Source organism: Equus przewalskii, chromosome 19, assembly GCF_037783145.1.
Source record: "Equus przewalskii isolate Varuska chromosome 19, EquPr2, whole genome shotgun sequence".
NCBI lineage: Eukaryota > Metazoa > Chordata > Mammalia > Perissodactyla > Equidae > Equus > Equus przewalskii.
Window position 1 is genome coordinate 16,986,612 of NC_091849.1, and position 20,625 is coordinate 17,007,236.

General features: G+C 38.9%; 1 protein-coding gene across 1 annotated transcript in view; it reads right to left on the reverse strand.

Moving 5' to 3' along the window:
- Positions 1 to 20,625, reverse strand: part of KIF13A (kinesin family member 13A) — a 193,732-nt gene that overhangs the window by 38,691 nt on the left and 134,416 nt on the right. Inside the window, 7 exon segments of the mRNA XM_070584117.1 lie at positions 5,888 to 6,054; positions 6,156 to 6,242; positions 12,077 to 12,207; positions 14,615 to 14,749; positions 16,185 to 16,295; positions 18,831 to 19,043; positions 19,417 to 19,528. Of these exon segments, the coding sequence (XP_070440218.1) occupies positions 5,888 to 6,054; positions 6,156 to 6,242; positions 12,077 to 12,207; positions 14,615 to 14,749; positions 16,185 to 16,295; positions 18,831 to 19,043; positions 19,417 to 19,528 (956 nt within the window).

Consider the following 20,625-nt stretch of genomic DNA (forward strand, 5'->3'; position numbering starts at 1 on the left):
CAGATGAAATCCTCTCAATTTCCGTTTTACTAAATTTTTAGCTAAATGCCCTATATGTAAACATTCTCCATGTCTACTATGTTACTTTCCTCAACTTGATGAGCTCATCCTAACGTTCAGATAGACCCTTAATCTACTATAAGCAGATGGTAGAGGAAGAGATTGGATCCTATCCATTGAGAAGAAAAACTTCATGAAATGTAGGAAGACTTCAAAGACAGAGCCACATAGATTTGATTTTCATGGTAGTCAATTTCTGTGCCCATTTGGTATCAGTTTTAGTATATGGCAAAGGGTTTACATTTCCAATTTTAACCACAAATCTCATTCTTCCTGAATTTCTCTCATAAGGGAAGAAAATTACAGATCATAGCATATGTTTGAAAGTATTGATTGAGTATATGGTCTGGCAATTTCTCAGGTGCTAATTTCCAAGAGCACGATTCACTTGCAAAAATAAAAGAAAAAAAAGAAGAAATAAAGGCAGTGGGGGAGGGTAATTCACTTGGAAAAGTAAAGGCTATTACTCATTTTTTGCTTTTGCAGATCTAGAGATCACCAACATACACGTGGGTGAATAGGTATGGAAATACTAACAGAACTTGCTCAAAGGGGCCACTGCTAGACTGGTGGTGGTTGGGGTGTAGGAAGTACTCAATCCCAAAGAGCTAACTGGCTGTGGCAGGATATTAGCTTGGTAATGACCAATGATCTGGATGCTGTGGAAAAAGATGAAGGCACTGACCATATATACACAGGAGAAAGGTACTGACCCCTCTAAGTGAGTAGACTGTAGGGAAACAGTATGTTAGATTATCTGGATGGTAAATAAGAAAATTACCATCATAGTAAACATTTCCTTGAAGTACACGGGACCTGGAGGAGATGCGTTCATATTCTCAGGCTAGCCTGGGATTCACACATTTGCCTGTTATTCAGTGCTATTCGTGTTATAGTTCCACATACTTACTCTCGGTTTAATTGTTGGGATAAGAGTGGGAAATTAAGATAAGAGGAATTTTTATGATGACTATTGACTGACTTTTCTAGAAGACCCTATCAATTTGTGAAATAGACATGTAAACTGTACTAATTTTCTAAATGAGCAGCAAGAGAAAAAGATAGCATGTTAGCTTAAAAAAAACAAGATTAAATAATACAAAACAAAAAGTAGAAAACAATTTTAAAAACTACTAGATACACACAGTATAGGTGAGTTCTTTTAATAAAAATGACAACCACAATGGCAATAATAATTCTACTAGCTCCTGGCTATATCAGGTAGAGGCACTATACCCTTCGCATGCATCATCTCATGAAAGCCTTGCAACATTACAATGTAAGGGTGGATAACATTCCCATTCTAAAGATGAGAAAATGGGGCTCAGAAAGGTTAAGGAGCTGACCTAAGATCATATAGGTCATGAGTGACAGAACCAGGTTTTGAACTCAGATCAGAGCAGTCTAGGGTAGGACATAAACTGATGTAGTATTCTTATCTCCAATGTTTTGCTCAGATTAGTACTCTGTTAAAGAGTAGGTATTTTTTTAAAAATACTGTTCTTTGCTGATATAAAATTCTAAAATTCAGCATTTTTTTCAAAGCAGAATAGTTTTCTCCATAGAGTCCTGACATACAGTCTAAAATACGTTCCTTCAAAAGCTGATGGAAAATGAACTCCTAAAAAACAAAACAAACAAACAAACAAAACCTCTTACACACAGGCAGACCACGAGTGGGTAAGACCTTTTCCACAGAGTGAAAATCTATGTACTCCAAAGCATGAGAACTTCTGACATACCCTACAACTTCCGAAAAACATGCATAACACGACGAGCTTTTCTGAAAGAGTCTGAAGAAATTCTAAATGTAAGGGCTAGAGAAGAAAAGTTCTCTCAGAATTTTTAAAAAATATATTTCTCAAACACTAGACCTTTTTTCCCTATTTAGATTCTAGGAAAGGAAGGACAGAGTCCCTGCTCCCCATTTATATAGAACCTTGTTTTCAAGGGCCCTTAGTGTTTATGAATCTTTTCCTGAGAGAGAATATCGGAAAACACACCATTTTATAAAATTATATTCCAGCGTTTTTGCTAAAAGACACTGAATAAGGTATTTAATCCTCATTTGCACCTGTCAGGGGTGTGTAGAAACACACATGATCCCAAATGGCTGAGGCAGGGGGCATTTCACCCCAAGATTCCATGCCAACACAGAGGCAATGTGACTGAGGCTGCTTCAAACTGTGTTCGCAGCTGCCATGACATAACATCCCTACTACTCACCAGGCTTTATTAGGGGCCACAAATCAACATGCAGATGTGGAAGAGAGAGCAACTCAAAGCAGCCCTCCCCTGAGCCTGCCACAGTACAGCTCGGTGAGCCCTGCCCGGGGGACTCCAGGTCTGGCCATGCCATACACAGTCCTGGGAGAGGTACAGGGACTGAGGTTACCTTCCTTTTTTTCCCCCTTTGATCCCAACACAAGTCTGGAAAGACTTTTCTCTTAGACATATTTGATAACATTTTTTTTCCAAATTAACTGACCAGTTTCAAGCCTGTATCACAATACAGCATAATTTTTAAATAGATCATCCTAATCAGCAAGTCAATCTGAACCTATGATAAGGCCCAGGACAGAAGCTGAAGACTATTCGGCCTATGCTGAAGTGACCAATCAACTATTAAGAGATTGTCCAGTTTTATTTTTCCGTCACTTTCTTCCTCTTGAATGAACTGTTTTAAAACTCAGTGAGCCTGGTGCCTAAGGCCAAGATACCAAAGAAGCAGGTATTTTAGGAAGAGAGAAGGACTACATTGGGCAGAACAGTTTCTCTTTTTTATTAGATTATTCTTTACCTCGTACGTAAACATGGAATGAGCTCAAACTTACCTATTTGTCCTGAGAATAGAAAAAAGATGGTGATGGTGCAAAAGGCTGAGGGCATTTATGTGATAAATAGAATTAGAATTAATTCACACCAAGTGCTTGAAACACCGAATTGAAAGGAAGTAGATCCTTGGGGGGAAAAAAGAACCTTTCAATCCCAGATGGAATAAACTGGCTCTATGACCCTTCACTCGCCCCTTAACTGCTCTTCACTTTGGACCTACCACTGACTCTGTGAAAACAGATGAGTGTCTCATTCCAATTTTGAACCCTCAGGAAGAATTCATTACCGTCTATAGATACTAGGTTTACTTTTACTATTAATTCAAATGAATTGGACTTTAGATCATTATTTACCCTAGAGACTCAGAAACACATTATTCTAGTCTATTACTGTGATAATGCAGGTGAATATGTATCTGGAAGTTCTATGTCCTGGTCTGCTGTGCTTTCAACAGTAATAAATGCCACTAGTAACAGTAGCAATAACACCAACAATACTTTTGTGCTGTTGGGTGCACTGGGAAAAGAATAGCTACCAGATTTTAACCATTGGAAGGCAATGGAGTCAGGATATGGGGAGGGAGGGATCATAATTGAAAAAAAAGCAACATTCCTCAATCAAGAATACAGAGTACCCCTGTCAGGCAGAAAACTTTAGCTTCTTCCCAGTCACATTAGTTAGATTTTGCCAAAGCATGTAGCACAAGCATCAATGAGCAGCACTGCTAAAACCAGTCAAGCTCCCTCATGCTAATGCCAATCAGTTAAAACCTTTATCCCAGCGTTTGTGGAGGAGCTTCGTCTGAAACCACATGAGAGGGAAGAGAATCTTCAAGTAGGACCACCAAGGGGACGACCACCAGGCAGACAGGCTTATTATCGGGAAGCCACCTAGTAGCAGAGGTGAATCACATGAACGGTGTCCAGCCACCAGCATTTCAGCACTTGTATCAGAGCACATCTGCACGCCCCACAGGGAGTTCTATTTACTGGTGGATTGGCTAAGAGGTGAGGATGGGAAACATTACTTCTGAATAGACAAATCATCACTGGAGAACAAGGCCTGATCTAGAATGCAAATGGACAACTGATGTGAATACCATGAGTGAGGCCACTGATGACTAATTGGTTTGGCTAAGAAGATAGGAAGAGTTAACAAATGCTTACTAAATACTCGTTGGTTATTCAGGGTTGTTTTATATATATATATATATATACACATATATATTTATTTATTTATGATCAGAAGGTAGCAATTGGATAAAATGAGAAAATCTGTGATGTGGGATGAGACATGATTAAATTGATACCACCTGTATACGCTGCAGAGTTAGAAGATAGAGACATCTGGGATTCTGCAGCCTCATCAAAAGAAATAACCTCTCTCCAAATGGGCATTCCTCCACCTGGAGTTTGGAGCTTACATCCTCCTGTCACATCCTGTATCCACTAGGGCTTCCAAAACATCACTCACAGGAGACTTGTTGCCCAGGCATGTTGTTAAATGATCCGTTAATGTGATTCTGATGCTTGAACATCACTTTGAAATGTCTTTTGGGATTCCTCCCAACTTGGTGAGCAAGTAGCAGAGTGGACGGAAGCTTGATTTCTAGCTATGGTCCACCCTGTGTTGCAGTGTCAAAACCCCAGTAGCTAACCTTATCCCTAATCTTACAGTGATGTTCTTTTTTGTTGGTCCATACTCTTCATATTAATACATCACATTTGTTTTCAAACTGGCCTTTTCTTCATACTCCATTTTTATAATTAAAAACAGGATACAAAATTCATAAATAGAACTAAAAATGTCAAAATCTTTGTTCCTGCAAAAGAATCCCCAATTTGATATGCCAATGATCTGACTGATCTAGCCATGCTTAAGTTCTTTCCAGACAGGCTTCTTCATAGAGGAGAGTGGGAAAGTAGCTGTTTAAGGGAAGAACTCAACTGTGAAAACCAAAATGCTCTCCAAGTAACCCGTCAGGCAGAGGCTGCCCGATTAGGGCTTTCAGCATCCCAGAAAGTTCTCTTTTGGTTCAAGTTAGGGATCCTTATGTATCTAAAGAGCAGAGGAATGGGAAAGTGAGGTTGGAAAAACTCCGAAAACCAACTTTCTCAGGCGCTCCTGAATGCAGCCTCGACTTCATCCTTACAAAATAGTTCTAGTCCCAGAAATGCCACCTATTGCCTGCTAACAGGGGAACTTTCCTCTCCTGCTTATAGTTCCCAGGCACTGAGCCGGCAGATTAGGGGACTTAGAGATGGGAATGGAAGGGGCAGACTGATAAAATAGCAAGCAAGGAAAGCATTTGGTGTGTGTTTTATTACATGCACATGTATATGAAGAGATACAGGACTTCCTTTTAGACACAGAGAGAAAGAACTTCAATATAAACATTGAAAACCTTCTGGAAAGAAGGATCTAGAAATAATGCTTTAAGGAGAACTTTTTAAAGATCTGAGATGGGTTGGAGTGTAGGTCAAGCAAAAGAGCTTATAATGCATTTCATTTTAGCTATCATTTTTGTAAAAGCTACCTGGGCTTGTTAAATAAGTCTCTGTGGGGGTATAATTTCCAATTGAGTTTATGGTAAAACATTGTGCATTTCTCTCTCCATTAGATTCTATTTGAAATTTCTGAATTCACCTCTCCTGGGCATTTTCATACAGAAGGATTCAGGAACAACAGGCTCAGTAACGGGAAATTTGCTAAGGAATTCCATGACAATCATTCAGTACCCTAGGACCGTGGAAATGTTACTACAACTAGCTTGGGAACAAGAGGTATCAAGAAAAGGACCATCCACTTCCTAGCCATGCCCGAGGGAGCAGACCCTGCCCTGGAATATTTTCATTAGCCCCTCACCGAGTCAGCAACTCTGTGTGTCCAAATTTCACAACGATACTTTTAAGTTCATTCACACTTATCCCTCATTGAAGGGCGTGAGGTAAGGAACTGCCCAAGATGACGGAATCCTGAGTCAGGGCCTTACCATTACTATTCAGCGTTTTCATGATAACTTCCATCTGTGCAAATTCATAGTTATAGTCTGGTTCCGAGGAAGCTTCACTGGCGGCATCCAAGTCATGCTCTGGCGGGCCTGTTTCTCTCTCCAAGTCTTTCAACCAATCTCGCCGTTTCCTCTTAGGCAAATTAATTCTGTGGGAGATTTCACCATTAGAGAAAATCAAGTTGTTTTGCATTTAAATAGATAACAGAAAAAATGTATATGAAAGTATTAGTGAACACAAACTCGTTACCTAAAAAAGTGGTTATTTCCCCACAGGATTCTATCACCATGCCACAGCTGGGTAGTACTGCACACAAGGGCGCCATTTACACAGGACCTGAAGGAACACCAGGGAAGATGCACAGGTGAACAGCACAAAATCCAGCCCCAGCAGCCAAACTGCCAACTAGGGGAACTTTCTCTTAACAGACGTATCCTAACTAATACCTGAAGAAGGAATGGCAGAATTAGAAACACATGAGCTAAGCAACGACGCTCAAGGGCTGCCAATATCCTCAAAGAGAGACAATCCAACATGATGCGCTCCTGGAGGAGACAGACAACACCACCTATGGAATGTTCTTGTCAAAAATTGAGCTGCATCTAATCAAGCGTCTATCTCTAAATACCACTTTAGGAAATATAGAGGGCAGTGGAAGATGCTAAATGCCGTCATGGTATATAACGAACAAAATACTGACTATAGGAAACTATAGGACCCACATCTAGGAATCTTCAACAAATGAAATGCAAGGATAAGGGGGCTAGAAATGAGATCCCATAGACTAAAAGAGACCTAAGAGACATAACAACCAATGACAAGGGTTGAATTTTATTTAGATACTGATTTCGAGAAACAGCTGAAAAGAACATTTAGGAGACAACTGAGGAAATTTAGACACTGATTGGATATATGATGATTAGTAAGGAATCTGTTAATTATTTTAGGCGTGATGGTACTGAAGCTATGTTTAAGAATATTTGTGTTTTAGAGATATGAACAGATATTTATGGATGTAAAGTTATAATATCTGGAATCTGCTTTAAAATAATCCAGAGGGGAGGGAGGAGGAGATATGGAGAGCATATATGTAAAACAAAATTGTCTATGTGGTGTTCGTTTTTAAAGCTGGATGATGGATATGCAGGGGTTTGTTATACTAGTCTTTATACTTTTATAAGTTTGAAATTTTCCATAATAAAGACTTAGGGAAAACATAAAAGAATACCAGGTTTAAATCTGAAATAGCTACCAAAACAAACTGTAAAAATAAAACAAACGGGTGTGGTGAGGGAGACAACTCTGACAGTCTTTGTTATATTGTATCCATCACACCATAAATGATGGGCACCGTGTCTCTGGGTTTCTGTTGGGTTCTGTGAGTCTTGGACTTATCTGAACCAAATCTTGAAGGGGCAACTCTGCCCAGTGCCATTTGGTGATGGTCTTTCAACACTGCAGTTTTCCTTACATTGCAACTCTGCTACAGCTTGCTGGCTATCAAGGGACTGTGAGGTCAGTAGCCCAAGTAATCCACTGCAAAAGATTTCGTAGGGTTTCCTGCTTATTAGATTTCATCAACTGATCCTTTGACACAATTAAACAGTCACTGTGATGTCTTTTCGGGGAAGAGGAAAAGTTCTCCAGAATTTTTAGTCCTGATAATTTTAGTCTTTGTAGAAATATTTACTTTACCTGAAAAAGAGGTTTTGTTGAGCCAGCCTGATGGCCTAGCAGTTAAAGTTTGCTGTGCTCTGCTTCGGTGGCCTGGGTTTGGTTCTTGGGCGTGGAACCACACTACTTGTCTATCAGTAGCCATACTGTGGTGGTGGTTCACATGCAAGAACCAGAAGAACTTAAAACTATACACTATTATGTACTGGGGCTTTAGGGGAGAAAAAGGAAGAAAAAAGGAGGAAGATGGCAACAGATGTTAGCTTAGGGTGAATCTTCCCTTGCAAAAAAAAAAAAAGAGGTTTTGTTGGTATTTAAAAACAAAATATTAGGACAAAGAATTCATTAATAGCTAATTAATTAAGAGTTTAATTTGCTAAACGACTATTATGTGAAGTTTCATGGAGAAAAATAATGAATATTATTTTGAGTTTTACTTTTTCAGTAAGTTACTTTTTTCATGTAGTCTCTTTATCTGGTTCCTAATCTTTACAGGACTCGAAAGCTCAGAGTTATGGAGTATGTAGAACACACGTATGAAAACGATCACTCCTTGTTAGCAATCTTTCAGGTCTGGTGGCTAAGTTTTTATTATTAAAAATACCCTGGAAATACCGTCTGAAATGTTTTTGATCTGTCACACATAAACATCATAAAACTTTGGTGTGTATATTTTACACTAACACGTTCCCTTTATTCTTGCCAATCAGTGACTCTCAATATTCTAACTCAAGCTTCAAAAGTCTGTGTTCCATCTGTTTGGAACTATGGACTGATTTATTCATCTGCAAAATGGAAAAAAGAGATCAGAATATATATGTATATGGATGTCTATATATATGCATATGTATATACATGTGTATATATATCTATGTATACATATATACATATTTTTGCCAAAAGGATGATTAAAAGTTTTATAGAATCCTATCTCTTCTACGTAAAAAAATTCATTAGTCACTTTTTACAAAAAAAAAAATTGACTATTTTTATTAAAGTATCTAAAAAGCCCTCCAGAAATTCTAGGAATAGCACTATGATCAATAATAGAAATATGTCACCCAGTGTCCTTTATTATTTTAAACTTTGAATTATAATTTAAAAAAAAATTCAGTTCCTCATTCTCACTAGCCATATTTCAATGCTCAATAGTACTGTCTTGCTCCCAGCTACTAAAATGATCCTAGCAGATATAGAACCTTTACATTATCTCAAAAAGTTGTATTGGTCAGTGTTATTATAGAATAAAACTAAAAACAGTTCCAGAACAAACCAGAGAGGAATACAATAAGCTTTGCCTCTCGTACTTATTGCTAATTTTTGTGATAATGTGTATCTTTACAGGACCCCCCCCATGTAGGTGTACACACATACACACACTCCTAAATACATATATAAACAGATCATTTTGCTGTTTACAGTACGCTTTTATTACAGTAACATAAAAAAGGAAAAAGTTATGGAAACTGCCTGGCTTGATAATTTACCCAAGCCAAGAAATTAGCATAAAAAGTAATTTCTAGTTGGACACATGCCTGGGGTACTTGGAATAAGCAAATGCAAAACCCCTTTGCAGGAATTTATGTTCCCTCACCCAGGCCACAAGACTCCTACAGATAAACTCCTGCTGAAAATGAGCGCACCTAAGAAATCACGTACTGCTTTAGGAAACAAAGTTACCAGCAGACACAACAAACAGCTGGATTGAAGCCCCAACAACTTCAGAGAACGGAATTTTCAAATAAAGACAATAAAATAAGTAAAAATAAAATTATTAAAGGCACACAATGGTGTAAAAACAAGACTCTACCAATAGAGTCTAGGCATACCTAAAAAAGAACTTCCTGAACTTCTACAGTGAGAAGTAGAGAGAGGTGGGTAAGATGGGTGAAGAGAGTCAAAAAGTACAAACTTCCAGGTACAAAATAAATAAGACACAAGGATTTAATGTACAGCATGGCAACTACAGCTAATAATACTATATTACATTATTTGAAAGTTGCTAAGAGAGTAGATCTTAAAAGTTCTCATCATAAGGAAAAAATTCTGTAACTATGTGGGGTGAGGGATGTTAACTAGACGCAGTGTGGTGATCATTTGCAATGTGTACAGATATCAAGTCATTATGTTGTACACCTGAAACTAATATAATGTTATGTCAATTATACCTGAAGTAAGTAAATAAATAACATGAGAAACAATATCACATGTTAACTTTGTTCTTAAACATCCCCATTTAACGTGTCAACTTTGGCTGTTGTTATGTTCCTTAGCAATTCAACAAAGTGACTGAAATGGAAAAAAAATAGAGATACTGAAATTAAAAACTCAACAGAACGGTTAAGCAGTAGGTAAGACATGACTAAAGGAAGAATTAGTGAACCTGAGGATAGATGTGATGAAATAATGACTGTCTCCTAACCCCATGTCTCTCTCTTGCTATGTTCTCAACTCTGTTTCCATCTTCACAACCAAGATTCTTGGCCCACTTCCTAATCTCCCATCTCTCTTCTTCATATTTTTCCTCCCATACCCACAACCAAATGGTATGTAAACATCCCAAGGTTGCTAGTGTCTCCCTAATTGCTATGTCTAATAAAAGCTTTTTAACTTCTATTTTAACCTCTTCTTCCTTAAAATTTTCTCTTCCCTTGGCATCCATTACTGTACCCTGCTGTTACCTCTATTGCTTCTCTGGCTCCCTTGTCTCAGCCTCCTTCATGGACCATTGTTAAAACATCCCTAAAACACCAGTTTAATCCTTCCACTACACTCCAGACCCACTTTCAAGACAGGCCACACTGATAATGCCCAATTCTATATCTTCAGTGTAGCTCTACAGCCCTAAATCCAACGTCCAACTGATATCTCCATGTCAGTATACCAAAGACACTTCAAATTCAAAGTATCTCAAACTGAACTCATCACCACTCACTGCCTATCATCCTCCAAACCCATTCCTCCTCGTGTATTCCTTATTTTGGTTTAGCAGCACCACTGTTTAACTAGTTTCCCAAGACAGAAACCTGTAATCATTGCTGACTTCTTTTCCTTTACTAATTGACACCCCATTCTGTCCCTAAGCACATCACTATGCTTTGCTGACTTTCAAATAATTCACAAATACATTGTGTTCTTCGCCTCTACTGCCGCTTGCTGTGTTCCCATATCAACATCATAATAAATATCCTAACTGATCCCCCTGCCTCCAGTCTTGTAACCTCTATCCCCACGCTCCATAGAGATCAGATTTGCAGGTTATAAAGATCACTTTAGAAGGAGCACTTGTCTTCCTGTATAATAATTGTTGTTTTTATACGTTCTCTTCCAAAAGGCTTTGTGTTCCTATATTTGGGCATTTCCAGAACAGAGCCTGGAGCAAATTACACTGGATGAATGGACCACCACCCTGGAAATGGACCTGGAATGGACCACCTCTTCCAGGAAAGGAAGAGATCGGGCAGGGAGGGGAAGGAAGAAGAGTAGAATTAAAAAAACCCCATGGAATTGGAATTGGGTATGAGGAAATTTGCTGATTAAAATCATTTTTAGATATAGTGCTAGAAGAGAATATAATCAAATCATTTGTACACTTGAAATATATATAATTTTGTCAATTATATCTCAGTAAAGCTGGGAAAAAAAGAAAGAGTATGAAAAAAAAAAATCCAGAGCTTCTAACATAGGGGGATACAGAATAAGGCTAAAGATTATTTGAAACTGGAATAAGAAAAAATCAGGGAACAGTATCATTTCACCATTAAATATCTTAACAATTATATCACTATAACACAAGACCTACAAACTTTCATGAATCATGCATGCTATTACTGTTATTCTAAGTTTTTCATGACTTAGAAATTTATAAGGCAGATATTAACAGAATTTGAAATGAATGTAAAGTTTTCTTCATAAAAATGAGTGTTCTGAATGACAATGTTTGTGTGTTGATGAATATTGTTATAGGACTTCATTTAAACTTTATACCTGATTATTAAATACTTTAAGAGATTTTTAACAGAAGTTAAAAAGCAAATATATTATCCTGTCAATTCTCAAATTTTTACATATTATAGCCTTGTTTAGGAACTTTTCGTAGAGTGGAATTATCTGATTAACTGGGTTTTACACAATACAGTACACTGAGTAACAACAACTAACTGTACTTAATATTTATGTGTCAGGGACTGAGCTGAGTGATTTGTAAGTTTTGTTTACTGTTAGCCCCACTTACTATGTGAGAAAACTGAAGTTTAGATAAAAAAAAAAGTATCTTATCCAAAATCACCCTGCCAGTCAAGGTAGAATCAGCCTACCCCAAAGCTGGTGCTCCTAAATGCTGCTCTCCTGCTCTCTACAATCGGGAAGTAGATCCCCCGGGACCCAGCGTAGCCTTAATTTTGCTATAACTGAAGCAAGCAGACCGAAAGCGGCAGTCTTCTCCTTCTGAAAATCAGGCACACAAGGAATGCTAAGGAGCCGTTTGCTCTTCTTACCTTGCATTTTCTTTCGGAGTAAGAGTGACATCTCCATCAGATGCAATGTCAATCTCACAGTGCTCAGGCTGAATTCCTATTCCGAAGAGCTGGATGTCCTGGGAGGTATCTGCACCCACCCTGGTATGGTCCTAGAAACAGTTTATTAAAGAAAGAAAAAACCCACACTTACAAGTAACTCATAAAAATTTATCACAATCAAAGAATAATCCAACAACATACGCACGACAATATTAAGTGAATCAGATAGGAGATGTGAGATATTTGGAGTATTGTAAGTCAAAGCTCACCATAACACACTAAATTTTAAGAAATGTTTAAACATTACAAAAAAACCCCACAAAACTCCGATCAACAGTTATTAGATACTGTTTTAACATACAAGCAAACTGGACCTGACAGAATGCCTTGAGCTCCCATTCTGACTCGATCACTTAATATTTATGTGACCACAGGTAAGCCATTTCACTCTGAGTCTCAGTTTCTTTCTCTGCAAAACCAGGACAAGATGATCTATTTGATCTCCTCAACAGGATCCTTTTCAGGATCACTTGACAGTGAAAGTGCTTTGAAAACAGCTATATAAATTCAAGAACCACTAAAAGCAGTTTCATGCAAAGTCATATTTTCAAACATATAACTTCTAAAATGCTAAAAATAGTGAGTTTCTAATGCCAATATTACATAGTGTACTGAAGCCTCTGGGTCATGTGATGTACAGATGAGTGTGATTTTAAGGACCTCAAACCCCAGACGTATGAGGACTGTGACTCAGTCTACCGTGAGTCCCCTTTGTTTTCCCTATTACACTAAAAATCATTTAATCACTGTGATAATAATACTTCCCTATTCAACAGAGACAGTGTAAGGCTTGGTCTTTCAAAATTAAGATTTCAGAAATGATTCCTTACCCCTTAATCATTTCCTAAATGAACAGATCTTAAGTCTGTGAGCGGACTCTCAACAAGTCAGGGGCTACGGTGCCATATTTATATCTCTGGGAAAAGTGAATAAAGAGGACAGAAGACTGAGCCTCCTTGCTTCACTTCTAGCTTACTCTCCATTGCATTTTGTATATTCGCTAGGCAGATCAGAATCCTTAACAAGGAGCCTATCTAACCTTTCACAACTGGGTAATACCTTTGCATTTAGAAATTTAGGTGTATGGACAGTGGATATAAGCTGGCTTCAAGTCCCCAGGTCCCCAATCCAGGACAGTTATTTAAATACTATGACATGTATTTATACACTACCATAACTCAGAAATTGTGTGTGTATGATTAAAAATGCCCTGATGGTCAGCTGAGTGCCCTACGTCAGCCGGGGTGCCTCACATCAATGTCAGTCAGGTGTTCTATTTCAAAGAGAAGTCTTACTTCTCACAATAAAATAAGCCAGGATTTCTAAAAATGTGGTCTGAGAACCACTGGGGTCTCTGAGAAACTTTCGAGAAGCTCATGAGGTCAAAACGACTTTAATAAAAATACTAGGGTGTTATTTGCCTTTGCTCTCTCATTTTACCACAAGTGTACAGCGGGGTTTTCCACAGGCTACAGGATGTGTGATGAAGTTGTTGCTCTGAAGATTTAATGGACAGTATGCTTAAACAAGATTGTCTTTTTGTGTTTCTTTTGGTGGGGAAGATTGTTTCTGAGCTAACGTCTGTGCCAATCTTCCTCTACTTTGTACATGGGACGCTACCACAGCATGGCTTGATGAGCAGTGTGTAGGTCCACTCCCAGGATCTGAACCTGCAAACCCAGGGCTGCTGAATTGGAGCACACCCACCACTATCCCACTGGGCCAGCCTCAAGTGTATGTTTAAATGTTCTCAGTTTTGGGATCTAATACAGTAAATATAGACAGATATAACCCAGATACACAAAAGTTCTTTGGAGTCCTTGATACTTATTTAAGCAATGTAAATAGACCCTGAGGCTAGAAAGTTTGAGAACCACTGCAATAAGCTATCCAACGTGGTCAGTGGCGTACACTGAGGCCAAAGAGCCAAATCCAAAAGGCCACATCCCATCTCCACACTTGAAGGGTGATTATAGGACCAAAAGTTATTTCCTGAGGATGAAGGTTTAGAAGGGATGGACATGGGAGAACCCAAGCTGTCTAATCTACCACTAGGGTCTGCTTTAGGCTTGTGCTGATCTTGAGATCTCCTTAAAATTACTCAGAAGCATGAGAGGGACTCTCCAGAGCTTCTCAGGCTCTTTGTGGCTGAATCCAGAGATTCTCAGAATCCTGGTCGCATAGCCAGGGATCACACGGACACCCTCAGTTGCCTCCTCGTGCCCCACAGATGCCTCCACTCACAGGAAGTCTGCCCCAACTGCACAGCCCTAGGATAACACAAAATAGCTAGTTTTCACTCTCGATGGTAACCAGACTGTACTATCAATACTCTTACTGCCCATGAGGGCTAAGCTGGATACAAAAAGCAAAATCATGGAGACAGGTACCCAGATTCACTTGGGAGTAGTCCATGAATGAATCAGGATTGCACTATCTATTTATATACTCTCTTACCTTTAAATAATAAACTAGAAGTTCGTTGAGAGCAGGGTCTGCATTCAGGTTGACTAAGTAGCACTTGTCATCTCCCACCTTGATACCAGATGTCTCCAGGGAAATGCCCATACTTTCAAGTTGCCGTTGCCTCTCCTGTGCACCCAAACACAAAAGCAGGGAACTCTATTTGTTGTTCTATTCATAAAATGTATCCATGGAAAGTTTAAGTCACTATTTCTGGGGACAATGCCAATGAAATGACACATTCTACTCAGCTCAACCAAGTTTACTGAGAGTCTAAAATCTGTGACATCGGGTGTCAGTGTTACAGGGGCACCAGGGTTAACCAGACGCATCTTGCCTTTAGGGGCTAACAGTCTAGTAGAGGGGGTAAGACCACCTAACTGTGGCACGGGAGAGGAACAACATGCTGCGGGGCTTCAAAGGAGGGAGAGCATGATGGGTTAAGAGACCAGGACAGACTTCAGGAAAAGAATACATTTGAGATGATTCTTCAAGCATAAGGAGAATTTCAACAGGAAGAAATGGGGGAGTTGCAAGATCAAGGCAGGGCGTTCTAGGGGAAGGGCATAGGAAAGCACAGTAGAGACTGTGGGCATACTGGATGATTTCAGGTGCCAAAAACTCCTAGTAAATGTGGGAAAGAAGTGAGAGATGGGGCTGGAAGAGCAGGTTGGGTCCCTGTTGCAGAGGGCCTTGAATTCATTCATTTATTCAAGAAATATTCATCTATTAGGTACTGATCTAGGGCTGGGAATACAACAGCAAACAAAACAAAGTTCCTTCTTTCATGAAAACTTATATTCTGTTGGGGAAAGACAGACCAACATAAAAACAGACAAGTAAAATATAGAATTTCCAATGATGCTAAGTGCTAGGAAGAAACATGAAGCAATCTAAGAGGGATAGGAAGTTACAGGGGATGCGCATGCGCGTGCATGTGTGTGAAAGATATCTACAAGAAACATATAAGCAGAAGGCAAAACTAGGTCCCAGTCATTGCTTTCAAACTACTTGATTGGGATGGTCCAATATTTATAAGTGGTCAACGGGATTAAAATGTTAATGAAATTTGTAGTGTAGAGATTCATAATTCACACACACACTCACAAATACATGCAGAATTAGCCCTTGATTTATATTTTATCTTATGTAAAGTTCATACAGCATTTTCTAACAAGCCCAAAGTATCAAATACATGGAAAAAACTATGATGTGCTGCTATGTGTACGTTACAAATTCTCTGCCAATCAGGTAGCCACATGCTTTGCCAGATGATCTAAAATCACAAAACAGATTTTTATTCAAATATGAAAAGCAGGAAATATTAAAGATACTTCCTGTACCATGCCTGTTCAAATTCAATGCTCTCCAACACTTAGCAAATATATAGAGCAAATTCTAGTTGTCAAAGGACACTAAGTTAGTGTCTAAAACTGATCTTTGCAGTCGCTAGTTGAGCAGAAAGAGGTTCCCAAAATACTTTTTGAGGATGACAAATGACTATACAAAAAAGACAGCAAATGAAAAAGAATCACAACATTTTAGGCCTAAATTATCAAGCTACCTGTGCAATTTCTTCTGTTTTCCTCAGCTTCTCTTCCCAAGTCACTGTTAGTTCTTTTATCAGCTTTTCAGACTCTTCCAGCTTCTCTTTCAGTTCAGGGGCCTTCATAGCCTTCAAAATGAAACCAGAGCTATCTGATTTTCTAATTTTTTCACCACTGTAAACAAGACAATCACTCACTGTCCTTCTTAAGCAGTTATCAACAGTCTATTGGAAGCAATTAAGTTGCACACTGTCAGGATGGGTTTTAGACCTTTATTACTCAAATGAAATATAAGAATAAATCATGGCTACTATTTAAAGGAGAAAAAGAAATACTAGTGCCCTGAATTAAGTTGATACAAATCATTACAGAGTAATTTTATCCATCATACTTAAATTTCACATTTAAAGACCTAAAAGATGCTAAAGTTCATCCTCAAAATAGAAAAGTAGGAAAAAAGGTTACTTAAGCAGATTTCTTTTTCTTATCGAAAAATAAGATCTTATTGACAGAGACCAACGCACATTACCAAGAAACACATTCCAGTTATATTAACCTACCAGAAAAGTTGAAGATTCTTCTCATTTATTTTAAAATTTGAATCTGGGTCCTTTAAACTACTTTCCTTTTTATGGTAATAAACTTAGCTTATTTATTACTCTCTTGGAAGCAGGATAGCTGGTTAAAAGAGCAGTAATTTCCCTCTGAGTGTGCTCAGTGAGGATAACTGAAGGGTCTAAATTCAGATATATGTAGCTTAAAAAATCTGGGGAGGCCTTTACTTGGCAATGATATGCTTGATATCCTATAGTAACATGAGCCTCTACAGAGTATAACCTTATGAACAAGAAAGATGGTAGAGGGGCTGGCCTGGTGGCATGGTGGTGAAGTTCACGTGCTCTGCTTCAGTGGCCCAGGGTTCACTACACACACACTGCTCGTCAAGCCACGTTGTGGTGGCATCCCACATAGAAGAACTAGAGGGACTTACAACTAGGATATACAACTATGTACTTGGGCTTTGGGAAGGAGAGGGAAAAAAAAAAAGGAGGAAGATTGGCAACAGATATTAGCTCAGGGCCAATCTTCCTCACCAAAAAAAAAAAAAAAAAAAAAAGCATGCCTTAAAAAAAAAAAGAAAGATGGTAGAGTTTGGATAAGAAGCTGGAGGGGTGATGATCTGGAAGTTAGCTGAGTATGCCTGAGTCTCACAGTGTTCACAGAGCCTGAGAGTGACAGTGCTGGGTACAGGAGACACACACGGAAATTCTAGATGAACCTGCCGTGGCCCCTCTTCTCTTTCCTTTGGCCATCTGCCTAGATTATATGTTCACAGTGGAAACGCAGATTCAGAGATGAGGAAAGAAAGAAATCATCACCTATAAACATATTCCAGAACTGTTAAGACTTTCCTTCTAGGATCATGACTCTCTTCAAAGTTTATTAGCATTTTATTTTTCAGCTGTTTTGCTGCCCTTCTTGGCATCAATAAAAAAACTATGCTTGATGCACTGAATAATGATTATAATGATGATAACAAAAATAGCAACATTTACTGACCACTTATGATGTGCAAGGCATTGTGCTAAGTGCTTTCCAGGATCAATGTTGTACTAGGGGTTAGGGATGAAAAAAATTAATAAAACACAGCTTCCTGAACTAAAGGAGCCCACAGCCCAGAAGAAGAGAAAGACATGTAACAGTTGTAACGCAACTGCCATGATCATCAGTGGAGTATTCAGATCTCCGCCTTTGACTCCGACTCCGTTTTGTCTGTTCTAATCTCCTGTTGATTACTTATTACTTTTTGATGAGATAAGCTGATAGATAAAAAGTATTTAAACAGTGCCTGGTACACCACCAGTGCTCAACAGATAATGACTATTACCATTTCCCCCCACACACACACACACTTAATATTCTCCCAACAAAAGCGGGGTCAGAAGAGAGTGGTATGAAGGAATGTGAACTTAGCCTTCAGTACACCCAAGTCTTGGCATGTGGAAGCACTTGACTTAATCTAAGGCACTTAACCTTCATCTCAGTCCCATTATGTATGTCCAGTGAGACAGTGCCCCACCCAGTAACCTGCATAAAGCAACAGCTACTTGGAAAAGGGTGTGATTACTAAAGTCTGAGTAAAGCCAAAGAAAGATGGTAACAATGCAAAATTTCTGATTTTATTTCCTGCCAGGGTCTGATATATATGAAAAAATAAAAAGAGAATTCTGAATTATTGCTAATGTTTAAATATCCTTGATCATGCCATCTTCCACGACGTAAAGAGGAGGCGACACACAACTAATTAACCTGAAAACTGCAAGGCTCTTTGGGAATATAGTCTGCAATGTTAATAAAAACAAGACACTTCATTCTTAGGATTTCACACTGGAAGAGATCTGTGCTCAAGGACCAATTGATTTACTGAAGCAAACCATTAGGCAGTAGCAGCAATTCTCTCTTAATTGTCTGCTTCCTCATCTTAAGTTCCTAGGACAGAAGTCTTGCATTACTCATGTTGTCTGCACAAAGCTTGGCAGATGCCAATCAACACAGAAATGTTCAACCACACCTAGAAGACCGAGGACTGCAAGCAAGCACGTCCTCACCACTCAGAGACCACAAGGGAACTTCCAAAACAGGGAGCACCAGGCTGATTTTACCTCAGCCTGCGAGAGCTGCTCTCGCAGTTTCTCTACTTCCTCCCGCAGTTCTCGGATGACTTTTGCATTGGGATCCTCATTCACGATGGCATGGTTAACGATCCTTTTGGCTCGATCGGCATATCGTAATGTGGAGAGGGTCTCTTCATAGTTGTCTGCTGCTGGGCTAATGGTGGCTATCATGGAGGTCTGGCTGTTGCCCCCCAAATTGTCCTGCAAAATATTTCAAATAGCATCTTAGGAAACGAGGCTCATTCTGCACGCAACACATATGAAGAAAGCAGTGTAGGTATGATATTCTCTGTGAAGAAAATGTGATGTGGAGGTGGATTTGTATTTCACAAATAATTCCATGACAAGATGAAATGTGGTCTCTCTATATTCACAACAATGAATAATACCTGTCGAACAGCATCTTAATGGGAAAAAAGAGAATAGAAACCAGTTTTCATTTTGTATTCCCAGGAATTAGAATAACAGTATGGTTAAGAGTTTGCTGTATATTCAGTTAGCTTTGCACATGCCTTTCAGGTGTCACCTCTGAAACAGCCAATCTTTAGCTGGAAACAGCAGAACAATGAATTACCTTAAGAAGCCAAGTGAGGACTGAATCTCGATAAGGCACAAATTTGTTTTTGCCCTTGCCAGCTGCCTGGTCAGCCAGTGATGAGATAACTAATCCCAAGGTGGTAAGTGATCTGCCAAGGGAAAAATTTAAAAATCAGCTTTATGGAATATTTTGTTTTCATAAAATAATAATCCTTCTAGGTAATAAGTATAAAATATGTAGAATAAGGCTCTACAGTTGATATAATCAAGACTACATTACTTTGTCAAGAAGCTGAGAGAAAGAAAAACAAAAACTCCATTAATTTAAAAGAATTTAGCATCCCTATAAGAATCTGTTCTCTTCAATCACAGCACCCGTGAAACATATATTTCAGAACCTAGAAACCTACATTTAAAAGATTACACTGGAGAATTTTAATTTACTCCAAATATTATGTTAAAAGTCTGAACCATTTATTTACTCTTTGGGTCTAATGTGGACCATTCAGCCTCTGACTTTGTTTCCCAGAATAACCAAGTAACTTGGAGACCCCTCTTCCATTACACATTACAAGGTACATCCTGTTCATCAGCTTAAAACTGGCAAGTTTATTTCAATGTAGAGTTATTACAGTTGTACAAAAACAAAGAACTACCCAAGCAGAGGACGGCATATGGCCACTGTTTCAACCCCTGCTACACGAAGCAGCACTGAAATCATCTGAGCGCTGGTTAGAAACCTACAATCTCGGAAGCCTCCCCAGGCCTACTGAATCAGAGCCAGTTAAAGGTACCTCCAGGTGATACATGGGCATACTAAATTTTGAGACGCCCTGGTTGAACGATATCCAAAATGGTAAACACTTTTAGTTGTCTAGACCCATGATTCTCAAAATGGGGTGCTGGGACCAGCAGCATCAGCATCACTTGGGACCTTGTTAGAAATGCACATTCTCAGGCCCCACCTCAGACTTACTTAATTAGACACTTACAGTGGGACCCAGCAATCTGTGATTTAACAAGCCATCCAGGTGATTCTGACGCAGGCCAGAGTTTGAGAAGCACTGGCCTACGCTAATGAGCCTTCCCTGGTGGTTAATAGATGTTCTCTGCACCTGGCAAAAAGAGCGCCGTAGAAACAACAGATTTGTGGTATTGAGGGATGAAGCACATCCTCTTGTGTCAGTTAAGCCCTAATTGGTCTTCTAAAAGGAAATCAACTGGATCCCAATTTTAGCAGCCAGAA